The sequence below is a fragment of the Galeopterus variegatus genome, unplaced genomic scaffold, assembly GCF_000696425.1.
Source record: "Galeopterus variegatus unplaced genomic scaffold, G_variegatus-3.0.2 Scaffold580, whole genome shotgun sequence".
Taxonomy (NCBI): Eukaryota; Metazoa; Chordata; class Mammalia; order Dermoptera; family Cynocephalidae; genus Galeopterus; species Galeopterus variegatus.
In genome coordinates this window covers 82320-103728 of record NW_007726691.1, presented here as the reverse complement: position 1 = coordinate 103728, position 21409 = coordinate 82320, and the positions used below count along the sequence as shown (strand labels likewise).

At 52.8% G+C, this 21409-nt stretch overlaps 1 protein-coding gene across 1 annotated transcript; it reads right to left on the bottom strand.

Moving 5' to 3' along the window:
* Positions 1–3268: 3268 nt before the first annotated feature.
* On the bottom strand, positions 3269–7739 carry OAF (OAF homolog (Drosophila)). Its single transcript, XM_008570196.1, has 3 exons — positions 7235–7739; positions 6069–6249; positions 3269–4337 (listed from the first exon to the last, which is right to left on the bottom strand). The coding sequence occupies exons 1-3, from the start codon at positions 7553–7555 to the stop codon at positions 4072–4074; spliced, it is 768 nt and encodes a 255-aa protein (XP_008568418.1). The 5' UTR covers positions 7556–7739; the 3' UTR covers positions 3269–4071.
* Positions 7740–21409: the final 13670 nt, after the last annotated feature.

Sequence of the window (21409 nt, the reverse complement as noted above, 5' to 3'; positions counted from 1 at the left end):
GGGTGAAGGGGCCCAGGTGGTGCTATCCAGACGTCGGCCTCCTGGGGCATACACTAGGGCAGAGGTGGGGGAAGGGGAACAACCAGCTCAGCTGTCACCTGGCCACAGCCAATAGTGAATAAACCCTGCAATGCTATAGTTTCTCACCAGTCAAACAGCAAACATCTTATGATAATACCAAGTGATGGCAGGTGTAATGGTTTATTTCGTGTCAATTTGGCTAGGCTCTGGTGCCCAGCTGTCTGGTCAAACACTAGCCTAGATGTTGCTGTGGAAGTATTTTGTAGATGGGATTTCAATCAGTTGAAGAGCAAATATGGGGGCTTCCTGAAGAAGGGATTCTGCCTCAAGACTGTAACACAGAAATCCTATCTGAATTTCCAGCCTGCTGCCCTGTGCGACAAATTGTGAACCCCAGACTACATCAACTTTTGCCTGAGCGGTCAGCCTGCCAGGATTTTGGACTTGCCAGACACAACAATCAAGTGAGCTAATTCCTTAAGATAAATCTCTCTTTCTCTCTCTACATATGTATCCTGTTGGATCTGTTTCTCTGGAGAACCCTGGGTGATACTGCAGGAACGTGAGGAACTGGGAACTTTCATATGCTGTGAATAAGAGTGGAAATTGCCCATTTACAGGGCAATTTGACAGCATCCACCACAATTTGTGCACCTATGACCCAGACATTCCAGCTGCCCATTTCTATCTACAGCCTGGCTTATAAGAGCAAGTCACAGTAAACAATTTCATTGCCCATCAATAGGCAAATGGCTAATAGTCTGTGGTCGAATACTAGGTAATTAAACACTGAATGCCAGTGTTGGGGAAGGCCTTAGAGATAAGCTAGTAAGGCCCTCTCTCTTATCAGGCAAAGGAACAGGGGACCTGCAAAGGAGGGTGACCCACCCAAGGTCACAGAGCTGGGACTAGGCCAGTGCCCACATTCCTCATATGCATTGTTAGCCTCAAGCTTTAGTCTTGAGAGTGGCACTTGTCCCCCTTTTTGCCAGACTTCTTGTCTACTCCACCCACTGTACCCAGGTCCCATGAAGACCCTTGGGCAGAGGTCTCCCAACTGTAGGGCCCCACAGTCCCCCCACCTAAGGCCTCCCTTGGCTAATAAGACTGTAGGAAGAGAAGCCTGAAGAAAATCCACAGAAAGTCCACAGCAAGGCCCAGCCCAGGCTGAGGGATGCTGCCGGGGCTGCCTGGTACCCCTCTAACCTCTCTGGACAGAGGCACCAGGGAGGTCTGGGTTTCTTGTCTTCCTTGAGGGTGCCTTGCTTATCTTGGCAAAGGGGACCAATCAGGAGCCTGTTCCTGCCAGCCCTGGTCCCAGGGAAGCTTTGGACACTCTCTCCCCATGAAGGCAGTGATGACCACTACAGGAACTGGCTCAACCAGGGCTCCACACCTCCTACTTCTCCTTATCCCACCCAAACCCGTGTCCCCCTCCTACAAGTGAGCTGTGCTTGCGGAGGTTCTAGCTGCCCAATCTGATAAACTCATTTGGGCAAGTCACACAATTTTATAGGTGAGCCACATCCATAAAATGTTACAGAATTGCAACGGGGAGTCCATGGGCTAACTTATATGAAGTTACTTTGCAAATTCTAATGTGCCACAGAGAAATGAGGACTGATTATATTACCTCTCCCAGGTATTTTCACATGGTCACAAAGGCCTCCTGAGGATAGTAAAGGCTTATCTCAGTGTTTCTCAAATAGCCAGCCACCTACATCTATTTTAACAACCTCCAGAGTGATTCTGATGCACACTAAAACTTGAGAATCTCAGCAGAGAAGTGACTGTCACAGTTAAATTTCCAAGGGTAGGTTGGAATCGTGGACTATTACTCAGCCCCTGGAATGCAGCCCCTGAGAGGCACCTACTTTGCTGAGTGTAAGGTCAGCCCCAAACTCTCAGGGAATCTTAATTCTCCTCCTCCCCATCTCCTATGGCCAGGAAAGGGTCCAAGGCAGTGATGTCTGTAGCAATGGCGTCCAGAGCCCTCTCACTACAGGGAACAGACAGGCTAGGAGGTGCTAGTCAAGGAAGGTCAGAAAAACACTCCAAGTCTTGAAAACATTACTTTTTAAAAAAGCATTTTTGGTTATTTGGAAGTCAGTATGGAAGGTATATGGGTTTGGGGACTCCACCCCAGCAATAAAGTCATAAACATAGGGTGGGAGGTGCGTTCTCCAAGTATCCCTTCCTCTAGAGCAGAGGTTGGAGCTCAGGACTGAGGCCCCAGATTGGGCAGGAGGGGAAGGAGAAAAAGGCCTGAGAAGAGGGGAGCAAGGCTGAAGCTGGTCCTAGAAAACAGGTTCAGAGAAAAGACATGACAACATGAAAAGGCTATCTCCCCACCGACCCTCAACTTGACCCTGTTCAAGCAAGCCTGGCTCCCACTACAACCCTCCAGCTTGCATGGGTTCAAAGGGCAGCAGCAGCCTGTTCTGGGGGTGCTGGGGAACAGAGGAAAGGACTGCCCTACAAACCCCCTCCCTCTCCCAGGCCTTTGAGGAAGGATCTCACCCTCCCTATCTCCTCCCCCCCTAAGGAACTGGGTCCCCTCTGGGACCCAGGAGACTTTTCCACAACTGAAACACACCCTGTCTCTTGCAGGAAGCCTTCCCCAGTAAATGCAGCCTGCACACTGCTCCTTCTTGAACTCTCCGGTACCCTGCCCAGCACTTCCTTTTACAGCCTCCCTATACTGGAAGACACTTTGGAATGGAAGAGCCTTCCAGCTATCTGGTTTAGTTGTCTCAGGTTTATATGTGAGGGAATGTCTATTCTTTTCACTAACAGTAACAATATTAGTAATAAAGGCTAACACGGTATACACTATGTGCCAGGCACTTGACATGCCTGAATTCAGTTAAGTCTTATAATTAAGCTCACTTTATACCTCAGACAGCGAAGGCACAGAGAGTTAAAGTAACTTGACCCAAGATTACACAGCAATTAAGTAGCAGGGCCTAGGTTTGAATGCTGGGAGTCTTGTTCCAGAATCTCAACGTCATTTATTGCCTTCGTGCTGGCTATTACTGAGTGGCTTAATATGGTCGCACCTATGTCTGCCTCATCTTCTTGAGTGCAGAAATTTTATCTCATCTTTCCGTGGTAACACACCCCTGCTTCTCCTCCCTCCGTACAAACTGCTGTAGAAGTTAAGACTAGTCACTAACAGGGTATGAGGACATTCCGACACCAGATGGCAGCACTGGCCAAAACTTCCCTCAGAACTCCAGGTCTAGAGTTGTCAGTCAAGTAAAAACTTAAACTTTTATTTCTGGTACAAATGATAAATACTTTGCATTAAAAATCTGGAATTCAAGTTTTCCTCATACTTCATGCTCCCCCCCCAAACCACCCCAGACCCTTACAAAAATACTTCTGTTTAGAGGGGGAAAGAGCTGGCACCTGCTCTAGGCAAAGTCCAGGCTGGGGAAAGGCACACATGGTCTGTGTTGGTGGTGGGAGGTCTCCACCTGCCCTGCATGCGGCCTCAGGGCCAGAAATGAGAAGAATGTGCTGTCATAGTAGGTCCAGGGGCTCTGGCACGGTCCCCACAGCCCCCTCTTTGAAGGTACTGATCCCCTCAGTGTTGGGGAAGTGGGTGGTGCAGAGGGCCAGCTCCCTCCGGATGTGTGGGAGGAGCGGAGTTGTGTGTGGGGCGGTGGGACAGGCATGGACTCCTTTTAGGATCTAATCCTTTACAGAGTTCAATAGAAGAATCACAGGCCATCACATTTTGGTTGCTTGCAAGTGAATACTTCAGGGGAGAGGGAGGAGAGGGGCGCAAGTCTGGAGAACCCCTTTCTCCCTCTCTGACCCCAAGGAAGGCATGGGGTGGGAGTGGGGGCTGCCTTCATGGGTGGCCCCCGCTGGGCCACACCCCTTTCACAGTCATGGCGGTGGGGCCAGAGGCTCCAGGGGGAGGCTGGTGGGAAGGGAAGGGAAATAAGGCCTCAGGTGGGGGTGGCCACCCCCTCTAGTGGCTGGGGGCGGAGCAGTGGCGCCAGAACAGCACCCCTAGATCCACCCCTCACCCCAGCCTGGCTAGGGGTCCTCATCCCAGAGACACAGCTGCCTCTGGGGCACATAGAAGTCGAAGCTGTAGCTCTTCTGGCAGCTACGGATGCCGCACTTGTAGGGTGCAGGCCGGTCACGGCTGTGGCAGTACTTGAGCATGCAGGGGTACCAGGCCAGGCTCAGGCCGTAGCGGCAGACACAGGGCTTCCCGCGGTCCCCCACCTGCCGGCAGCGAGGCAGCTCTGCCAGCTCTGAGGCCTTGGGCAGAGCCTCGAACACAGAGCTGTCTACACCTGGGAAGAGAGGCAAGAATCAGGGAGGAAGGGAGAAGGGGGGGGCTTCCCTAGCCAGGGCAGGGGCTGTTCCCTGCTTGGCCTCTTCAGTCGTCCAATAGGTATTTATAGTCACCCCCATCCCCGAGGCCGCCAGGGGGATGCAGCGGTAAGACAGACCTGGGCACTAGGCTCCTGGCTAGGCTAGTGGGAGGAAGAAATTAAGTAACACCCCCCCCGGGAGAAGGGGGGGGCTTCCCTAGCCAGGGCAGGGGCTGTTCCCTGCTTGGCCTCTTCAGTCATCCAATAGGCATTTATAGTCACCCCCATCCCTGAGGCCGCCAGGGGGATGCAGCGGTAAGACAGACCTGGGCACTAGGCTCCTGGCTAGGCTAGTGGGAGGAAGAAATTAAGTAACACCCCCCCCCATCTACTGAGTCCCAATTGTGTGCTAGGGACTCTTCATACAGCACCTCTTTCCACCACTCCATGGGCTAGGTATTGTCATCCCTGTTTTATTGATGAGAAAACAGCCCAGAGATGTTTAACTATCTGGTCAAGGTCACACAGTAAGGGTGGAGTCAGGACTGGAGCTCAGCTCTGACTTCAAGGTCTCCACTCAGCCATGCTACCACCCGATGCTTTAAAAAATCCCTCCACTGGAGTGTGCTGAAATAGAGGCATGGGGAGACTGAACAGGAAATCAAGGAAGGCTTCTTAAAGGAGGTGGAATTTGAGTAAGGCCGGGCAGGGAAGGGACAGCAGAGGAGGTCATGGTGGCCAGGGCTCAGGGCAGGCAGGAGAGTGTGCGTGAGGGGTGCTGGGGAAGACAGCAGCGACCTGGCCCTGGCTTGGCTCAGAGGTCGTGGGAGGAACCAACTTCCAAGGGATGCTAGTATCACACTTGTACTGGGGAGGGTGTGTGTGTGCAGGACATGCCCACAGTTCTGCTGGGCATTTCTAAATCCAACCCCGCCCTGGGAGGGGCAGGCATTTCTCTAATGCTCAGCTGGCTGAGTGGAAGGATGAGGGGCCTGGAATTGGGATGGTGACATCTCCCTGTCTCCTCTACATAGAGGACCTTTCTTGGGAAAGGTATCTGGAGATGGGCCAGTGTTGAAGTCACGTAGGTCAGAAAGGCAGGGACCACGCAGTGTTGGGAGTTCTCCAAGAGGGGGAAATGCTGGCCCCAGGGAAGGTGTGAAGCTCATCTCTGAGAGGTGGCAGCAGAGACGGGCAGGGGAAATGGGTGCCTGTGTCCCCTCCCATGACAGAAGGTCCCATCACTGCATCCTAGCTGAAGGCAGGAACAAGCAGAAGTGTCTGGGAATCTCCCTGCATAGGGACTAGCAGAATTTGTATGTCTCCACCTGGGATGGGTCCTTTCATCTGACTGACTCCTCACTGAACAGCTACACAGGCACCACTTCCTCCAGGAAGCCTTCCCTGACCAAACACAGCCTGGTTTAGAGGTCCCTCCCCTGAATACCCATAGCTCATCAGTGCCCTCTATCATATTTAACTCTTTACAGATCTACCCCCCTCACCCCCTTGCCAAGGAAGTGCCTGGGGGACAGAAACTGGATGACTACATCTCTGACTCCCATCTCTGTAGGTGCTCAATAAATGAACAGATGGAACAGCCACTCGGCTCTGCCTCCTTCCCTCCTTCCCTCCTTCCCTGCTCTGGGGCTGTCTCCTCCCTCGGCTTCCCTCTGCCCGGCAGTGGGCAGCACCCACCACCTGGCTGACCTTGCTCCAGCCAGAATCGGACATCCTCCTGGCGGGTGTAGATGGCTTCTGCGGCCTCGGCACACACGTTGTGGAGGTGGGGGCTCAGCAGGCCCCCCTGGCTGAAGTTGACCGCGATGTCCATGTGCAGCTGCTCCAGACCACGCTCCTCCTCAGCCTGTCGCACTGCCCGTGGGTTTTTCTGCGTGCAGGAGAGAAGCCACTCCTACCTGGCCTCAGAAGACTCCCTGACCATTCTTCCCCTGATCCCAGAGGGGGAGACAAGCCCAGGCTGGCTGCCGTCATAACTCTGGGGCCATCTGCAGAGTGGCACTCAAGGGGCACCCAGCCCCATCCTCTCCAACTGGCAGAGAAACTGAGGCCCAGAGTGGAGTCAGGCCTCAGCTTCTATCCAGAATAGTGGACTGTTCTCAAGTTATTTGCTGGCCATGGGGCTGACCTCTGGGGCCTGATAGAGAATTCCAAGGTGTTGTTGAGAAGTGGAGGTGGGTGGGCCAGGCAAGCTTTCCCAGGGTAAATGTTGTACTTTCCAACAGCCAGGGAAATGAGTCACTCTGGGAAGAGCAGGCAATGGGGAAAGGGAGGAGAGAGGGGAAGGGAGGAGGGCCCTAGGTAGGCCACTGAATAGGTTGGGGAGCTCAGGGAGGGTGGGGAGAGGCCCAGCGTCTAGGAAGGGACTGAGCAGATGGTTTAAGGGTTTTGAACACTATGCTGAACACATTACCTGCATTATGTCATTGAACTCTCTCTATAATCCAATAAGAAAACTGAGGCTTTGAAGGCAAGGTAACTTGTCCAATGTCACCTGACTAATGAGTGATGGAATGTGATGCCCGATCTGATTTCAGAGCCCAAGCTCCTAAACTCCATCGTACATGGGGAGGAGCTGGGACCAGGGGATTGGAGTAATCTGGGAGTTGGGAATTCAGCACAGACTAGAGATCTGAGGCAAAATCAGGGGGTTCAGGACTCTAGAGTGAGTGGGGTGACAGGCAGGGATGAGGGGTAAGGTAGGTCAGGGTGATGGGGCCAGAAACGGAATGAGGATGAGAAGCTGGGTGGGAGGCTGAGGTTGGACTGGGGACCAGTTTGGGGCCAGGTTGGATGCAGGGCTGGGGGCTCTGGGTCAGGAGCTGGGCCAGGGCAGGCCCTGGGTAGGCACTCACCTGCCGAAGCTTGGCCATAGCCTCACTGGGGATGATCTCATTGTGCTGTAGCCGAGTGACGAAGCAGAGGGCCTGGAACTGACTCTGTCCCTTCTCCAGCTCCCCCAGGATCAGGGCCCTGAAGATCTTCACATCCTGAGGGGAAGGACGGGAGGATGGGAGGCCAGTGGGTGTGAGCAGGCCTCCCCACCAGCCCACCTGGTGCTCAGCTTGGGCCGTGGAGAGGACATGCCTGGACATTGTCTGCAATAGACACCTCCCTCCTGCTGGTCTAGGAATTTTTATCTTTTCCATATAAACCCGTGACTTAAAAGAACACATCTCAAATGTTCCAAAGCCTCTTGGAAAACTGACAAAGTGAACCACTAGAGAGTTTTTCAAAAGAGGACCCTTTAAAAGTATAAAGCTTCACCTCGAAGAAAACAGCACCTCTTTTTGGCATCTGATTTATTCATAGCTGATGCTTCCCCCTGTGGAGCCCCCCAATGTCACCTTGATCAGGGTGGGTCAGGCCCCTACAACCACCTGACCAGGGCACCACAGGGGAGGGGCCACACTTTTTACAAGTACAGATTCCAGAGTTTCTCTCTCTGACATTCTTATTTAGTAGGTTTGGGGAGAGTCCTCAAAATGCCCCTAGTGCTTCTGATCAGCCCGGCTCCTGCCACCCACCTCCAATCAATGGGGGTAGGGGGACAGGATGGGGCTCAGGGAAGCTGAGCAGCTGGCAGCCTTCTGCTTGAGGCTGCTGATGGCTCACCTTTCCCTCTCCACCTCCCCTTTCTCCAATGGGCCTACTAATGGCATTGCCAGCAGACCAAGGGCTCCTTCCTGTTGCTGACTCACTGCGTGAATGGGGGTGCACAGAGGAGGGCAGAGGGAAAAAGGCCATAGGGCAGGATGGGGCCCCCTTTCCAATCGAGCTGCTGAAACTCCATGCTCCACCTATTCACACTGCTCAACACAGCCCCACCACACCAAATGTCCCCCCCACCCCATTGTCACCCATCTCTGAGCACTGGCTAACTCTGCTCTCAGTGAGCTGCTGGCAGGGCCCGGTCAGAAGTGGTCTAGATCTGTCAAGACCCATTTTGCCATGGAGGCCCCTTGGCCTCAATGACTATTCTCCAGTAGGAGCCTGGATGGCTCTGCACTGGCACTTAGAATATACAGTCCTGTGTAGCTATTCATCTTTCAACGTGTGTGCCCAGCCTCCCCCACTAGGAATGCCCCCGTTCCTCTGGAGCTTACTGTGTACCTGCTAGAGTAATACCATTAGTAAGGCCTGCTGGCAATGCCACCCATGTGGGAAAGAGAAAGTGGAGAGGGAAAGGTGAGCCATCGGCTGCCTCAGTCTAGGTGCTTTGAGAACACGGTCTGGGTGTCCCCCTTGGATTCAGGGTACAGGCAGTGAGGGGCCCACAGTTCCACCCCAAAGCTGCAATGGATTAGCTGGTGCCCAGGCTTTTCCCTCTACTTCTCTAAGCCTCATCTGTACAATGGGGATAACACATTTACCTGATGGGGGGGTGAGGACTACTAAGGGAAGAATGAATGCCTGCACAGACTAAGTGCTCAGCAAGTGCTAGTTGTGATGTCTGCTACCATTGCAGGTAATCAGCAAATGCTGCAAATGATCGGACACAAATGAGTGCCTGTCATCTCTCATCTCATAAATCCCCACATATTTCTGCAGTCCTTTAACTCTACAAGGAAGTTTCTCTTCCTTTTACTGTAAATGATCTCTGGAACAATGAGGCATGGGAGTATATGGGGAGATATTCCAGAAAGGGAAACCGAGGCCCAGATGGTAAGAAAGGATCCATTAGGTTCTTTATGATCTCAGGGACTTGTGAGGAAGGAGAATCAGAGCTCGGTTAATCTCTGCTTCCTCTTAACAGGAAATCCCTTCTTGGATCAAGATGCTGGAATCTCCTTGTCCCACCAGCCTGGGCCACCTGATCTTCCATTCACTCAGGTCGGCTGAGGGGAGACTGGCGGCTGGTCCACTTGTGGCATATTCTACTCCAGGCAAAATTCCTGCCAGGCGAGACTCGATACCCGACTTCCCCTGCTAGAGCTTGGGTCAGGCAGATGTCCCTGGCAGGATCCCCCAGGCAGGATCCAAAATCCACCTCCTCTGATCCTTTAAAAAGAACACTATATGGATATTCACAACATCTTCTCTGATACCACAGGCACATGCAACACCCTGTGGCCTGAGGGCTGCCGAGGGGTCTCAGTGCATGGTGACATGACCTGCCCACCATTAACAGGAGAAGTATTTGAACTTTTAGGCCAGATTGGAGGGTGAAAGAAATCTGTTTGACCCTTTTTCCTGTTTCTATATTAAATAATACTGTCAATGGCAATAACAAAATGCTACCAAAATGGGAACATGGCTGTGGGTGCAGAGAGGGAATGAAAATTTCTCATTGCGATAGATTTTCTTTTTCCTGTTTCTATATTAAATAATACTGTCAATGGCAATAACAAAATGCTACCAAAATGAGAACATGGCTGTGGGTGCAGAGAGGGAATGAAAATTTCTCATTGCGATAGATTTCCTCTGTATCTTCTATTTGTGCAGGACAAAGACTTATTGAAGTTTATATATGGAAGTGACTAATCATGGTTACCATGGGTCAAAAAGGATGTATCATGTTAATTAAAATCCTTACAACAGGAGGTAGGAACTATGATTATTACTGAATTTGGTTCGGGTAACTTGCTCAAGGTCATGGGACTAAGGGGAAACATAGAGATTTACACGCAAGCAGTCTGACTCCAAAGCCCTCTTAACCAGAATGCACAATTGCCTCCTCGACCAACCAGTCCAATTTCCTTGGTGTTCAGCTAAAAAAANCCCTTGCCACACAGCTGGAGGTTGGCAGAGGCAGTATTAGGACCTGGTTCCCTCTTCCATTCGTTCCTGTCTGTTGGCAGCCTGTAAATCCTCCATACACCTGCGGGGGAATGTGGCAGCTCCTGCTCTTGGTCCATGTGACTAACAAACAGCATGATACAAATAAGAGGGGACAATGAGGCAGGAATACCCTCCCAATCACCTGGCCGCCCTGCACTTCTTTAAACCCTGAATTCTCTAGTCTTTTCAGTCCTATTTCTCTGGAAAACCACATTCCACTTGCCGACCCACTGGCAGCCCCAGTTTCTGGATCTAACTATTTGGTAACAGGGCTCCATCATCCTGATCAGTGTCTTTCCCACCTTCTACTCCCTAAACCTCAGACTCACTAGCAAGGTTCCAGGGTCCCCTTTTCCTCCAACACAGAGGGAAGGGCAGAGTGCAGAACCCCCCCTGCTTCAGGGAACAGCTGGCCAGAGGCTAAGCACAGGCCAGACAGAAACCTGGCTCCCAGCCTTCCTCCTCACCCGGGAGTCCCCTGGGATGATTCACCTGGATCATCTCACGGTATGGCTAAGGCCTACAGCAAATGGCATAGCTGGGGAAGAGTCCATGGCAGAGGCTGGAGCCAGGCTCCTCAAGCTCAAGACTCAGGCTAGGACTCCCAAGATGGGAGGTTTCTATAAGGCTCCTTCTCTCATGAGCACCAGGAGCCTCTGACCAACAAGGAAGAAATGAAGTGAACAGCAAGCAGGCCCAGAACGTGGGCCATGCAGAGGGTGTGGCAGGTGCACCATCGAGATGGTGTCTGCTAAAGTCCTTGTCTATAGTTGGAAGTAAGGGGTAGGTAGGCTCCAGGAGAGCACAGCAGTTAAGAACAAAGGCCCTGGAGCCAGTACTACCTCGTCAGCTACTAGCCACATAACCTTGTGGGAATTTACTTAACCTCTCTCTACCTTAGTTCCCACATCTGCAAATTTCCACATCTGCAAAAGGAGTAAAACAATAGCTCCTACTTCAAGGGACTGTTGCAGGAAATAGATGAGTGAAAGGTCTCAGAACACAGTGGGCTGACCTCTTTCAGTTTCTCTCTTGTTTCTACAATTCCTGGCTCTATGCTTGTGTTGCTACAACCATAACCTACTCCAGACATGAAAAGGCAGGAGTAAAGATTTTTCTCCTACAGGTGCATCTGAGACCCAGACAGATCCCAGGCAATGTGGATCCTCCGGGGCTTGCAGGTAGGTAATCAGATCAGTGGGAGAGCATTGATTAGCATTAACTGAGGCAAGGCCTGCACCAGGCTGGGCATGGGAGTGGCCAAGAGCAAAGCCTCTGTCTTCAAAGAGAGGCTGACCTCCAACAACCAAAGTCAGTGTACCACGATAAGGCTGAGGGTTGAAGTTTTTGCTAAATGCTATAGGGGCAGGGGATGGATGGGGGAGTGCTAGCTGTCCCCTTAAGGATGGGGATAGAGGTGGAGTGAGAGGCATTTCAGTGGCTGACAGTTAAAAGATAGAGGGCTTTCCAGCAAAGACAGAGGTATTTACAGAAGACAGGGAGGCATAAGGGTCTCCTCATGCCCCCACCCAATCATCCCTCCATGCTACTGTCATCTGATTCTAATTCTCTTCAAAGGCTCCCTTTGTCCTCAAGATAAAGCATACCTCAAGTGGCTGCCCCAGGTCCCTGCCCACAGAGACTCTTGCATTCTCTGTGCACCAAACTGAAGAGCTTGCAGTTCCCAGGATGAGTGACGCTGTGTCATCCATTGCACCTTTCCATGACCCGAATCCTCAGCTGGGATGTCCTGTCCCATCCTCCCAGTGCTGCTCTCTGGCAGGGCCAATCCCAACCCCTGTCCCTCAGCATGAATCCCACTGAACAAACTAGAGCATGGAAAGGTTCTGACAAGGGTGATGGGACTGCTCCAGGGATGGGTGGGTTGGGGACGGATGTAGGGAGGGCAGTAAGTGGTTGAAGAAGAGGCTGGACATGGGTTCTGAGGCCCCAGACTAAGGAACCTGAGCTTAATCTTGTGGATCACTTCAAGTCATCAGTGGGTTTTTAGACTGAGGGTGACATGAACGGATTTGGGGATGAGAATTGAACTGGACTCAACTTGAGGTTGTGGCCAGGCAAGTATGCACCGGATCTAAATGCCCAGGCAGAGGGCCCCTGTCCTCCCTCAGCATGTTCTGTCCATGCCCTCCTGATCTGCCCCTGGCTCAAGGGCAGCGGCTCTAGCTTAAGTATGCAGTAGCCCCAGGGTCTGGCACACAGCTGGAGCTCAACACTTAGTAGCTGGGTGAATGAATGAATGCTCTAGGGCCTCCAACAAAAAGATGCTCACTCTTCTTGGCCTTGCTTGTAGCCAGGCTCCTGCAGGCTGGCAGTCCTACAGCTGCTGCCCTGGCTTCTCAAAGGTTTAGAGGATCATCTAGTTCACGGCCCAGTGAGGTTCCAGCAGGGGAAGTAACCTTCACAAATCACACAGCGGCAGAGCCAGGACCAGAAGCCCAGACCTCCTGACCTTCAGTCTAGTGACCTTCATGCTCTCCTGACATTCCTCTCTGTGCCCACTCCCTGCCATGCTTGCTGTCTTCTGAGACCCACCATATCTCCCAGAGAGAAGGTTGCTTTGGCTCAGTGGCACTGGGGCTCCAGGTGAACCTGCTAAGAGACGGTAGAGAGCTGTCCTGGGAGAAACACCTGTGACAGCAGCCGTCCTGAGCCAGGCCCAGGCCAAGCTTCTCACTGAGGGTGGGGGAGTGACACTGCAGAAGGCCCTGGACCCCTGGGATGGTGAGGCTCTCACCCCAGCCTTCGACTGGAAAGAGGGGGCTGTTTTGCTTCAGCTGCTGTCGCTCAGGGTCTGATGTCCCTCACAGCCGAGTCTAATCCTAACTGACACACACGCACACTGCCACCTGCTTCCCCATGCACAGGCCACACGGCAGTGACCTTTCACAGACTTGCTGCTTTTAACACAGCCACTCTTTCCCACATCGGGGCTCCACGGTCCCACACCATGGCTCCCACGCCGTGGCTCCCATCCCCCCACAGGCATCTGCTCCCTCACAGCCCTCTCTCTCAGAGACAGCCTCTCCCACACCCTTGCCTCACATCTCGCACACTTCCTCACAGACTCCCATGTCCTCCGCCTGCCCTGAACCCCCCAAGCCTCTTGCCCAGCACCTCCTGCTCCATCTCACACACAGCCTGTCTACAGCATGCCCCTGCCACACTGTCCCCCGACACTGCACGTCACCACCTCAACTCCGGCCTACCCAACCTCCCAGGGGCCTCTCTGGCCCTTCATGCCCACCGCTCCTGGCTGCCCTCCTCAGCCCCTCATCCAGAAAGCCTTCTGGGACAGGGGCTGAGAGGATCTCCAGTACTGGACCCACTGCCCACCCTACCTTCCACTACAGGGGAACAGAAACTAAGCGATCTGGGCAGCAAAGGTACTACTGTCCTCTGTGCCTGTACCTCCCAGCCCACCCCTGTACAAGGGTGGCTCCGGCACAGGCCTCAAGTCATTGCTCCAGGACCCACATGAAGCAGCTTGCCCCCCACCCATGATCCCCAGCCCCCTTGCTCTTGGACAGCTGGTGCTCTCTCCTGGGAGTTTCCTCTGCCATCTTGGTCTCCTTCCCATAACACCAGAGCGTGTGATGCTGGGGCCTGGGCTGAGCCAATCTAAATATTTATTCCTCTGCTCCTGGCTGGGGCTGCCTTATGGCTAGAGAAGGGGCCAGCTTCAATGGGTGGGGGAGGGGCAGATGGCGGAGTCGGGCTGGAGAGCCAGCCAGGAATCGGCGCTTCCCGGGAGCCATGCTGGCTGCCCCATGGCAGACCCAGGAGCACCTCGGCTGCACAGGCAGGAATAGGGTGGGTGGATTCAACCCAAAGCCAGGCCAAGGACATTCCCAGGCTGGTGCCCAGGGGCTCAGACTGCTCCCTTTATGAGATGCTGGTATACCCAAAGGGCTGGGCCCTGGACAGAGGCTTCTTGTTATGAGGCATTAGTGCAGCCACCAGCAAGGAGCAATGCCCCCTGCCCCCAGTCCTCTCCCAGAGCCCTAATGCTCTGTCAGCCAAATTCCAAAGGTCACCACTGTCCTGACTGCCCCAGGGAACAATGTGAGGCTTTATGTGGATCCACTGCACCCTACCGTTCCGCTGACTCAGGGCTCCTCCGTGGGGCTCCACGCTTCCCTCTCCCCAATTCCCAGCCCTGATGCCTCCCTTGCTCCCTGCCCTTTATCTGAATCCCCAGTTGGCAGCCGCTTAAACACTTGCCAACTGAAGGACAGAAGCACCTAATGATGCTTTGGTCCCTAGAGCAGAAAAAAGCAGCTGGAACGACATGCTTAACAGTGTGAGGAAGGAGAGCTGGGCGAAGGGACCTACTGGGGCCTGCCTGGCACTGGTATTTCACTTCTCACACATCTGCGCCAGCCTCTGCTTTGCCAAGGTCTTCTTAGTACCTTCTCATGAAGAGCCTCGAGCATCACACTCTTGTCCCTGTCACACAGGCAAGGAGACCGGGGCTCAGAGAGGTTAAGTGACTTGTTAAGTCACACAGCTGGCAAATGGCAGAAAAATGTATACAGTGAGTGCTCGGTAGTACCTGTGAGATATTTTTTAAATTCATCCCACCCCACTCCCTCCAAAGGCCATGAAGGGAATGGAAGAGTCTCGGGCACTGCCAAGGAGAAAAGGAGTTATGAGCTTAGGGGGAAGGAGCCCAGCCCAAGTCTGTGAGAGGAGGGTCTGTCTCTCTGTAGAGTTGTTCCTCTGCACAGGTTTTTTTCAGCCTCCTTCTTCCCCGCCCCATCCTGTTCCCCAGGGTTCCTCAGCCTTCTGGAAGGAGCCCACTCACAGTGTCAGGGTAGCACGGGCAGTTGGGATATCAGTGGAAGAGTTACTGGGTCCTAATCCCAGATCATTAGCTGCTTGATCGTGTCAAAGTTTGCACATCTGCAAAATGGAGGCCATATCTATCTCACGATGTGGCAGTGAGGATCCACGAGGCCAGATGTGTGATCTGAGTGACTGCTCGATGCAACCCTCATCTCAAGGCTGGGCCCTCTGTCTGCCTTTCTGCGGAACAGGAGTCTGTCCTGAGTTTATCCACCACCACCTCTTTGTACTCTGGGAGGCTGGGAAAGAACTCCGCTCTACCTACTCTCACCGTCTTCCCACTGCCACTCAATTGTCCCCAGGTGGTGGTCCTCATGGCCCAACCTGGGATCTTTTGCTAGGACTCCACTTGGACATCACACTCAAGGGTGGCAGATGCTGGCCAGGCTCCAGGGAGCATGCTTGAACCTTTCAGGCAGGGCTGCTCATCCCTGATCCAAGGAAGAATTGCTCAGATGCAGAGGAGGGACTGGTGTGAGACCTGAGGGTCCTGCGTCCAGGAGCCTGATCATTCCGTCTGGTGATTTCTTGTAAGCTCCTCTGAAGAAATGCTGTGGGCTTCAGAACGGTCTGGGCCTCCCCTGAAAGCATCTCTACTGCCCTCTGTTCCCCAAGAAGACTTTTCATCCATCCCATGCCTCCACACCAAATCTTAGGGGACCTAACACAGGGTAGGGGGAGAGTGAGCCCTAAAAGCCTCTCCTGTCCCTTGGAATAAATGGCTTCAGGCAGCAGCACGGCCATTTGCACATTTCACATCTTCACTGACCATCTCACAGGCTTCCTGTGTTGTCCCCTACTCCCCAGGCCAGGATCCCCCAGGGTGGGGACTCTGGTACTCTCTGGACTGTTCCTTCCTCTGGCTGGCTCCCACTCACCCATCGGTGCCCCAAGTGGGCTCAACTTTCTAATCTCTCTGGGTCCTTCATCCTTCGGAGTGACTCTGAGCTGACCCATATGCCATATGGCTTCCCTTATCTTGGCTGTTCCTTCTAAGGCTCTAGCCCATAGGCCCTCATGACCCTCTCTTGCCACACTTTTGGAGGCTGTATCCCCTTCCTCCCTCTCCCGATGTTCCCACAACCCCGATTCAGTCACACATGACCTTCTTCATATCTTCCAGCCCCACCCTCCCCATCCGGTCAACACCAAACCAGGCTGCCTGGAACATGACTCATCCCCTCCCCTGCTTTTGGACATCAGACTGGGGGACAGAGGAGAAAGAACATTTGGATAAGGACACCAGCTTGGGGGAGGGGGAACCAAGAGGTGAGAGACTGGGGATGTTGACATGCCTGTTATTAGATATGCCCGGTGATTATGTACATACAGGTCTAATTACATATAGAGGATTTGGATTATAAAGGAAAGTATTGCCTATTGAATGTGTGTTATGAATTAGACTTCTTGTACTGAAAGCATGTTGAATTAGGCTTAAAGTAAATACACTGTTTAAAACACCTTAGGGTTACTGTGGATAAATGACAGGTTTCAAATACATGACTGAGTTTGGGCCTTACCTTCATTTAACATTCTAACTAGTTCCTCCTCCAGGTTCCCTCCTCTTCCCTGGAGCAGCCATGCCAGTGGTTCCCGAACTTTGCCACACACTGCAATCACCTGGGGTTCTTCAAAAAGTGCTGCTGCCTCCCTCCCACCCTCAGACATTCTGACTGAATTGGAATGGAGTGCAGACCAGCAGCGGGATTTTCAAAGCCCCCCTGGGTGACTCTAATGTGCAGCAGAGCTTGGGAGCCACTGAGCTATGGCATTCTTTTAGAGCTGCAGCTCAGCCAGTCTTATGGACACAGTCTTTGGGCGGAGCTGGCAGTAAATGCATGCTGACCACTTGATAGCTCCAAGCTACTACTTACTGTAAGCCTCGTCTGGGCCCCAGGCTATGTGTCCTACAGGGTTGATGACTGTGCCTGCTTCGCTGGCTTCAGGTCCAGGGTTAGACGGCGTTAGAGCCCTGCCTGGGGCAGAAGTGAACAGGGAGGGTGGGAGGGGATGGGATCAGCCAGACAGAAGCTGTATTCATCCAGCACAGGGGGTTCACTGCTGCCCAGGTAGACTGTCAGGGCAAGGATGCTGATCCTGTTCTGAGGGGTGGGCCTACAATTTTGGAGCTTCAAGGAGAAGGTTACAATGAAGGAGTCAAGTCTCCTCTATGCTCAGCGCTGGCTTTTCTGTGTGACCTGGGGTCCATCATTCAACCTCTTTGAACCCAAGCTTAACAGGGATCTTTGCTTTAAATGCTATGTGAGCCACAATGATCAAAGCCAATGGCTTCTAGTCCTAAGCACTTAACATAGTACACAGTGAATATTCTGTATGCGTGACTCTTTAGTTCGCCCAATAACCATGGGAAATGTACTATTATTATCCCCATTTTATAGATGAAGAAACGAAGGCTTGGAGAGATCAAATAGCTTACCCAGGCTTACCCACCTAATAAGTGGAAAACCAGTTGTCTCAGTCTCTCCCAAAGGTGATCAAATGGCAATCACCACCTTCCTAAGCACATTAGGGACTCTTCCCAAAGTACTCCAAATGGGTTTGGTACATGAAACACAAAAAACACAACCTCCAAGCCTTTGTCTTAGAGGAAAAATCATTACTTCTAAACAGAACTTTCTTGTGGAAATCTGCCAAAGACTAGGAGACACGAGGCCTTGAGAACTGAGTGGGCAACAAGAGAGATGCCCCACCCAGAAAGATTCAAGCACAGAAGCTGCTTTAGCCATGTAGACAGTGGCCCAGAGTGGGGGTAAAGGCTATCTCTCCCCATGCCCAGCAATCCCCACCTCCACCCTGCCCCAGGCCAACTGAGAAAACTGTAGTTGGAGGGGACCTTGAGGAGCTGGTTCCCTTTCTGTGCCTTCCACTCCCAATTCCCTCCCTTGCTGATGAAATTGGAGATGCCATGGGTGGGTGTGAAATGCCAGCTCCTGGGTCACAGGCTAACCTGAAAAGCAGATTTCGGAAACCTGGGTGGAGGTGTGAACCACCGTGGGGATTACAATGAGGTGCTTGCAATCATTCTCTACCTGGGCAGTCAGACGCCCACCATCCCTTCATCCCATCTCCAAGCCCTCCCCCACCGCCAGCCATCACCACCACTGCAGTCAAAGTCACAGCCACCTGGGCTACCCCTCTCCTCTCCCTTCAGGGCAGAGCAATAAAAAACTTCCAGCTGTAGCTACAGGCTACAAAAGCCCAGCCCTACCCATTGCGTCTTTCACTGTCCTGGCCACAACCTCAGCCTTGGCTGTTGGAAGTCTCTCTCCAGGGTTCCAGTGAGGCCACAGGATGATGGCCATTGGGCAGGAGGGTGGAAGACTCACAGCCTGGCCTGAAGCTAACTTTCAAGGACAAAAGGCTTGGATGGAAGATCAGATCCCTGATTCCTAAAGGATCCAAACACTAATTTGGACTTTCCAGGAACAGAACACACTTGACAAAATTCCCCCGAAGTTTAGGTGGGGAGGCAGGAGTATTCTGGAACTTATCTGCTCCATGCCTGCATCTGAGAACCTAGCTGAGGACTGCTGAGTGAAGAAGGGCCACAAAGTCTTCCCATCTGTGACTGCTAATCACCCCCCTACCCCCCACATTGGTCCACCCAAGTTCTATGTCAGTGACAACTCTGTGGGCCTGAGACAGATCATCAGTCAAACCTCACCCCCTACCGCACTGTCCACTGGATCTTTCCCAACCCCTGCTATCTATGGCAATCTCTCTTGGTCCCCAGCAAGAAGGGCCACAAAGTCTTCCCATCTGTGACTGCTAATCACCCCCCTACCCCCCACATTGGCCCACCCAAGTTCTATGTCAGTGACAACTCTGTGGGCCTGAGACAGATCAGCAGTCAAACCTCACCCCCTACCGCACTGTCCACTGGATCTTTCCCAACCCCTGCTATCTATGGCAATCTCTCTTGGTCCCCAGCTGACTCCCCAAACTGCCCCCTCTCCTCTCAATTTCCCAGTCTCTAAGGGGGAGGAGCAGGAGGCAGCTCAGGCGATTGTCCCATGGTCCCAGGGGCCCTGGGCTTCCCCAGCTGCCCAGACAGAGCCTAGAAGGGCTTCTTTTCAGCAGGAGAGGGGCTGGGATAGATCAGGAGGACTCCCTTTGAGTACCTAAAACTCACCTTCTTTTCCTTCAGGTTTCCTGCTGCCCTGCTGGGTCACTGTTACTCACCGCCCTTCCAGGCTCATTTCCTGATAACCCCCCAGCACCTATACTCTCCCCACCCCCTTGGGGGCCAGGCCTACCTTCTGGTTCCCTCCGCAACATATACATACACTGAGCAGAGGCTGGTGTCTGGCCCCCTACCCCCAATCTGGGCCAAAATGTGGGGGTTGGCCAGCTCCCTCACCAGGCACGGTAAAGGGTGCCACTTCTCCCAGAGGCAGGGGACCTCACTTGGGGTCTCTCCCCACGTCCTCCTGCTGCACGTATCCCAGCCTTCCAGACTAAACAGGAGAGAGAGCTTCTCCTTGGTTTGGGAGCCAACAGGGACAGTCCTCAGCTCTGCTCAGGAAAGTGAAACAGAGGCAGAGGTGAGTCTGGGATTCCACGATGTCAGGGCTGGGAAGCCTCGGAGCCACCCCACTGCCCTGTGCAGACAAACAGCCCACAGAAGGAAAGAGACTTGCTCTAGATCACGCAGCAACATGGTGAGAAGCCACTTGCTGGGTGACCCTGGGTGAGCACCGCCCCTCTTTGGAGCTCAGTTTTCTCATCTGCAAAGGGGGGTGGCTTGGACCTGGTGACCCCCAAGGCCCCTCCTAGCACGGGCGTAATTCCTCTGCCTACCGACGGCCCTGGTTGGGCACTGGGCTTGTCAGCACATCCAGGGCTGCCCTGTGCTTCATCCACTGGGGCCCCAGGAGCTTCTCCCCCTTTCCAGGGAATCTGAGTCACCCGCAGATTCTGGCCTCTACTGGGACCTGGCTTGGGTGTGGTGAGGATCCCTTTCCTCTCCTTCTCTCTCACTGCTCTGCTTTCTGGTGAATGAAACCAGCGGGCACCCACACACTAAACCTGCCTCACGACTGTGCTCTGAAAGATTTGGAAAATCCAAAATGTATGATCATCAAGAATCTAGTCTTTACTAATAGACCTACCATAAGATTTCTAAAACACACATTCAGATTTATCCAGGTCATCAATCAGAGGCCTTTTTCATAATGCAAGGCAGATCACTGTCACAGTAAACGGCTCCAGGGACACTGCTTTAATCTGGTCACACAACTAACTGCACACCCACCAGCTGGTTGAGGGAATACTTCATTTTTTTCTGGTTCATTCAAGTGCCATTCATGTGAATCCTTCTTTAAAGTTTCTGGCTCTCTTTTAAGGACCAGAGAGTTATGCCCTTTGGTTCTCCTAAGAGGCACTCTTTATTTATTTATTTTTTGAACTCCCATCTCTTTGAACATCCCACCCAGTCCAAACAGAATACGCCGCACCTTCCCCAGCTCCCCTCTGAACAAAACCTATAACCCCAAAGAGTTCAGGGGCTTGGAAAAGAAAGAGATTTGGATGAGGGCTAGGGAGGAGGGTGGGAGAACGAGAGTGTGTCTGCACACACGTGTGGTTGTGGACACACGCGGGTAACGCATGGACCCGTCCCCTTCTCCCTGACCCCGTCGGGGTCGGTGTGGTGGCTCACTGGCTCCCAGCCGCGAGGCCCGGCCACAGCTCGGCTTCACCTCCACGCTCATGCTGGGCCGGGCTCAGGGTCTCACTCATTTGGTGTTCCTGGCATCGACCACAGTGCCTGCCACACAGTAAGTGATCAATACATGGATCCTGCGTGGATCAACTGGTATCAGGAAAATGTACTGATTTCTTTCCTTTTTCTTTCTTTTTTTGGGTGGTTGGCCAGCATGAGGATCCGAACCCTTGATCTCTGTGTTATGAGCACCATGCTCTAATCAAGTGAGCAAACTGGCCAGCCCTCTGATTGTTTTTTTTTTTTTTTTTTTTTTTTTAGGAAAACATACTGATTTCTGCTTCTTGTGGGTGTTCAGGCACCTTGTTGGAGCCCGTGGTCAACCTCGGGGAAGAACAGCCCAAATGACAAAGAGATGCAGAAAACAAACAGGGGCCAGAGACAACCCTGAGCCTGAGACGTCTTCTCAACCAGCACCCAGGGCACCTGAGTTACGGGTGGCTGCTGGTCACCATGCCACCCTGACAGGCCAGGTTTCCACTGTCTTCTGGGAAATGCTTTCCTCCCAGAGCTTCCTACGATTGCTCTTGACTGGGTTGTACAATATTCTGATATACTACAAGGCTTTAAAAGACTCCACTAGGGCCAGTCCGGTGGCGCACTCGGTAGAGTGCGGTGCTTGGGAGTGTGGCGGGGC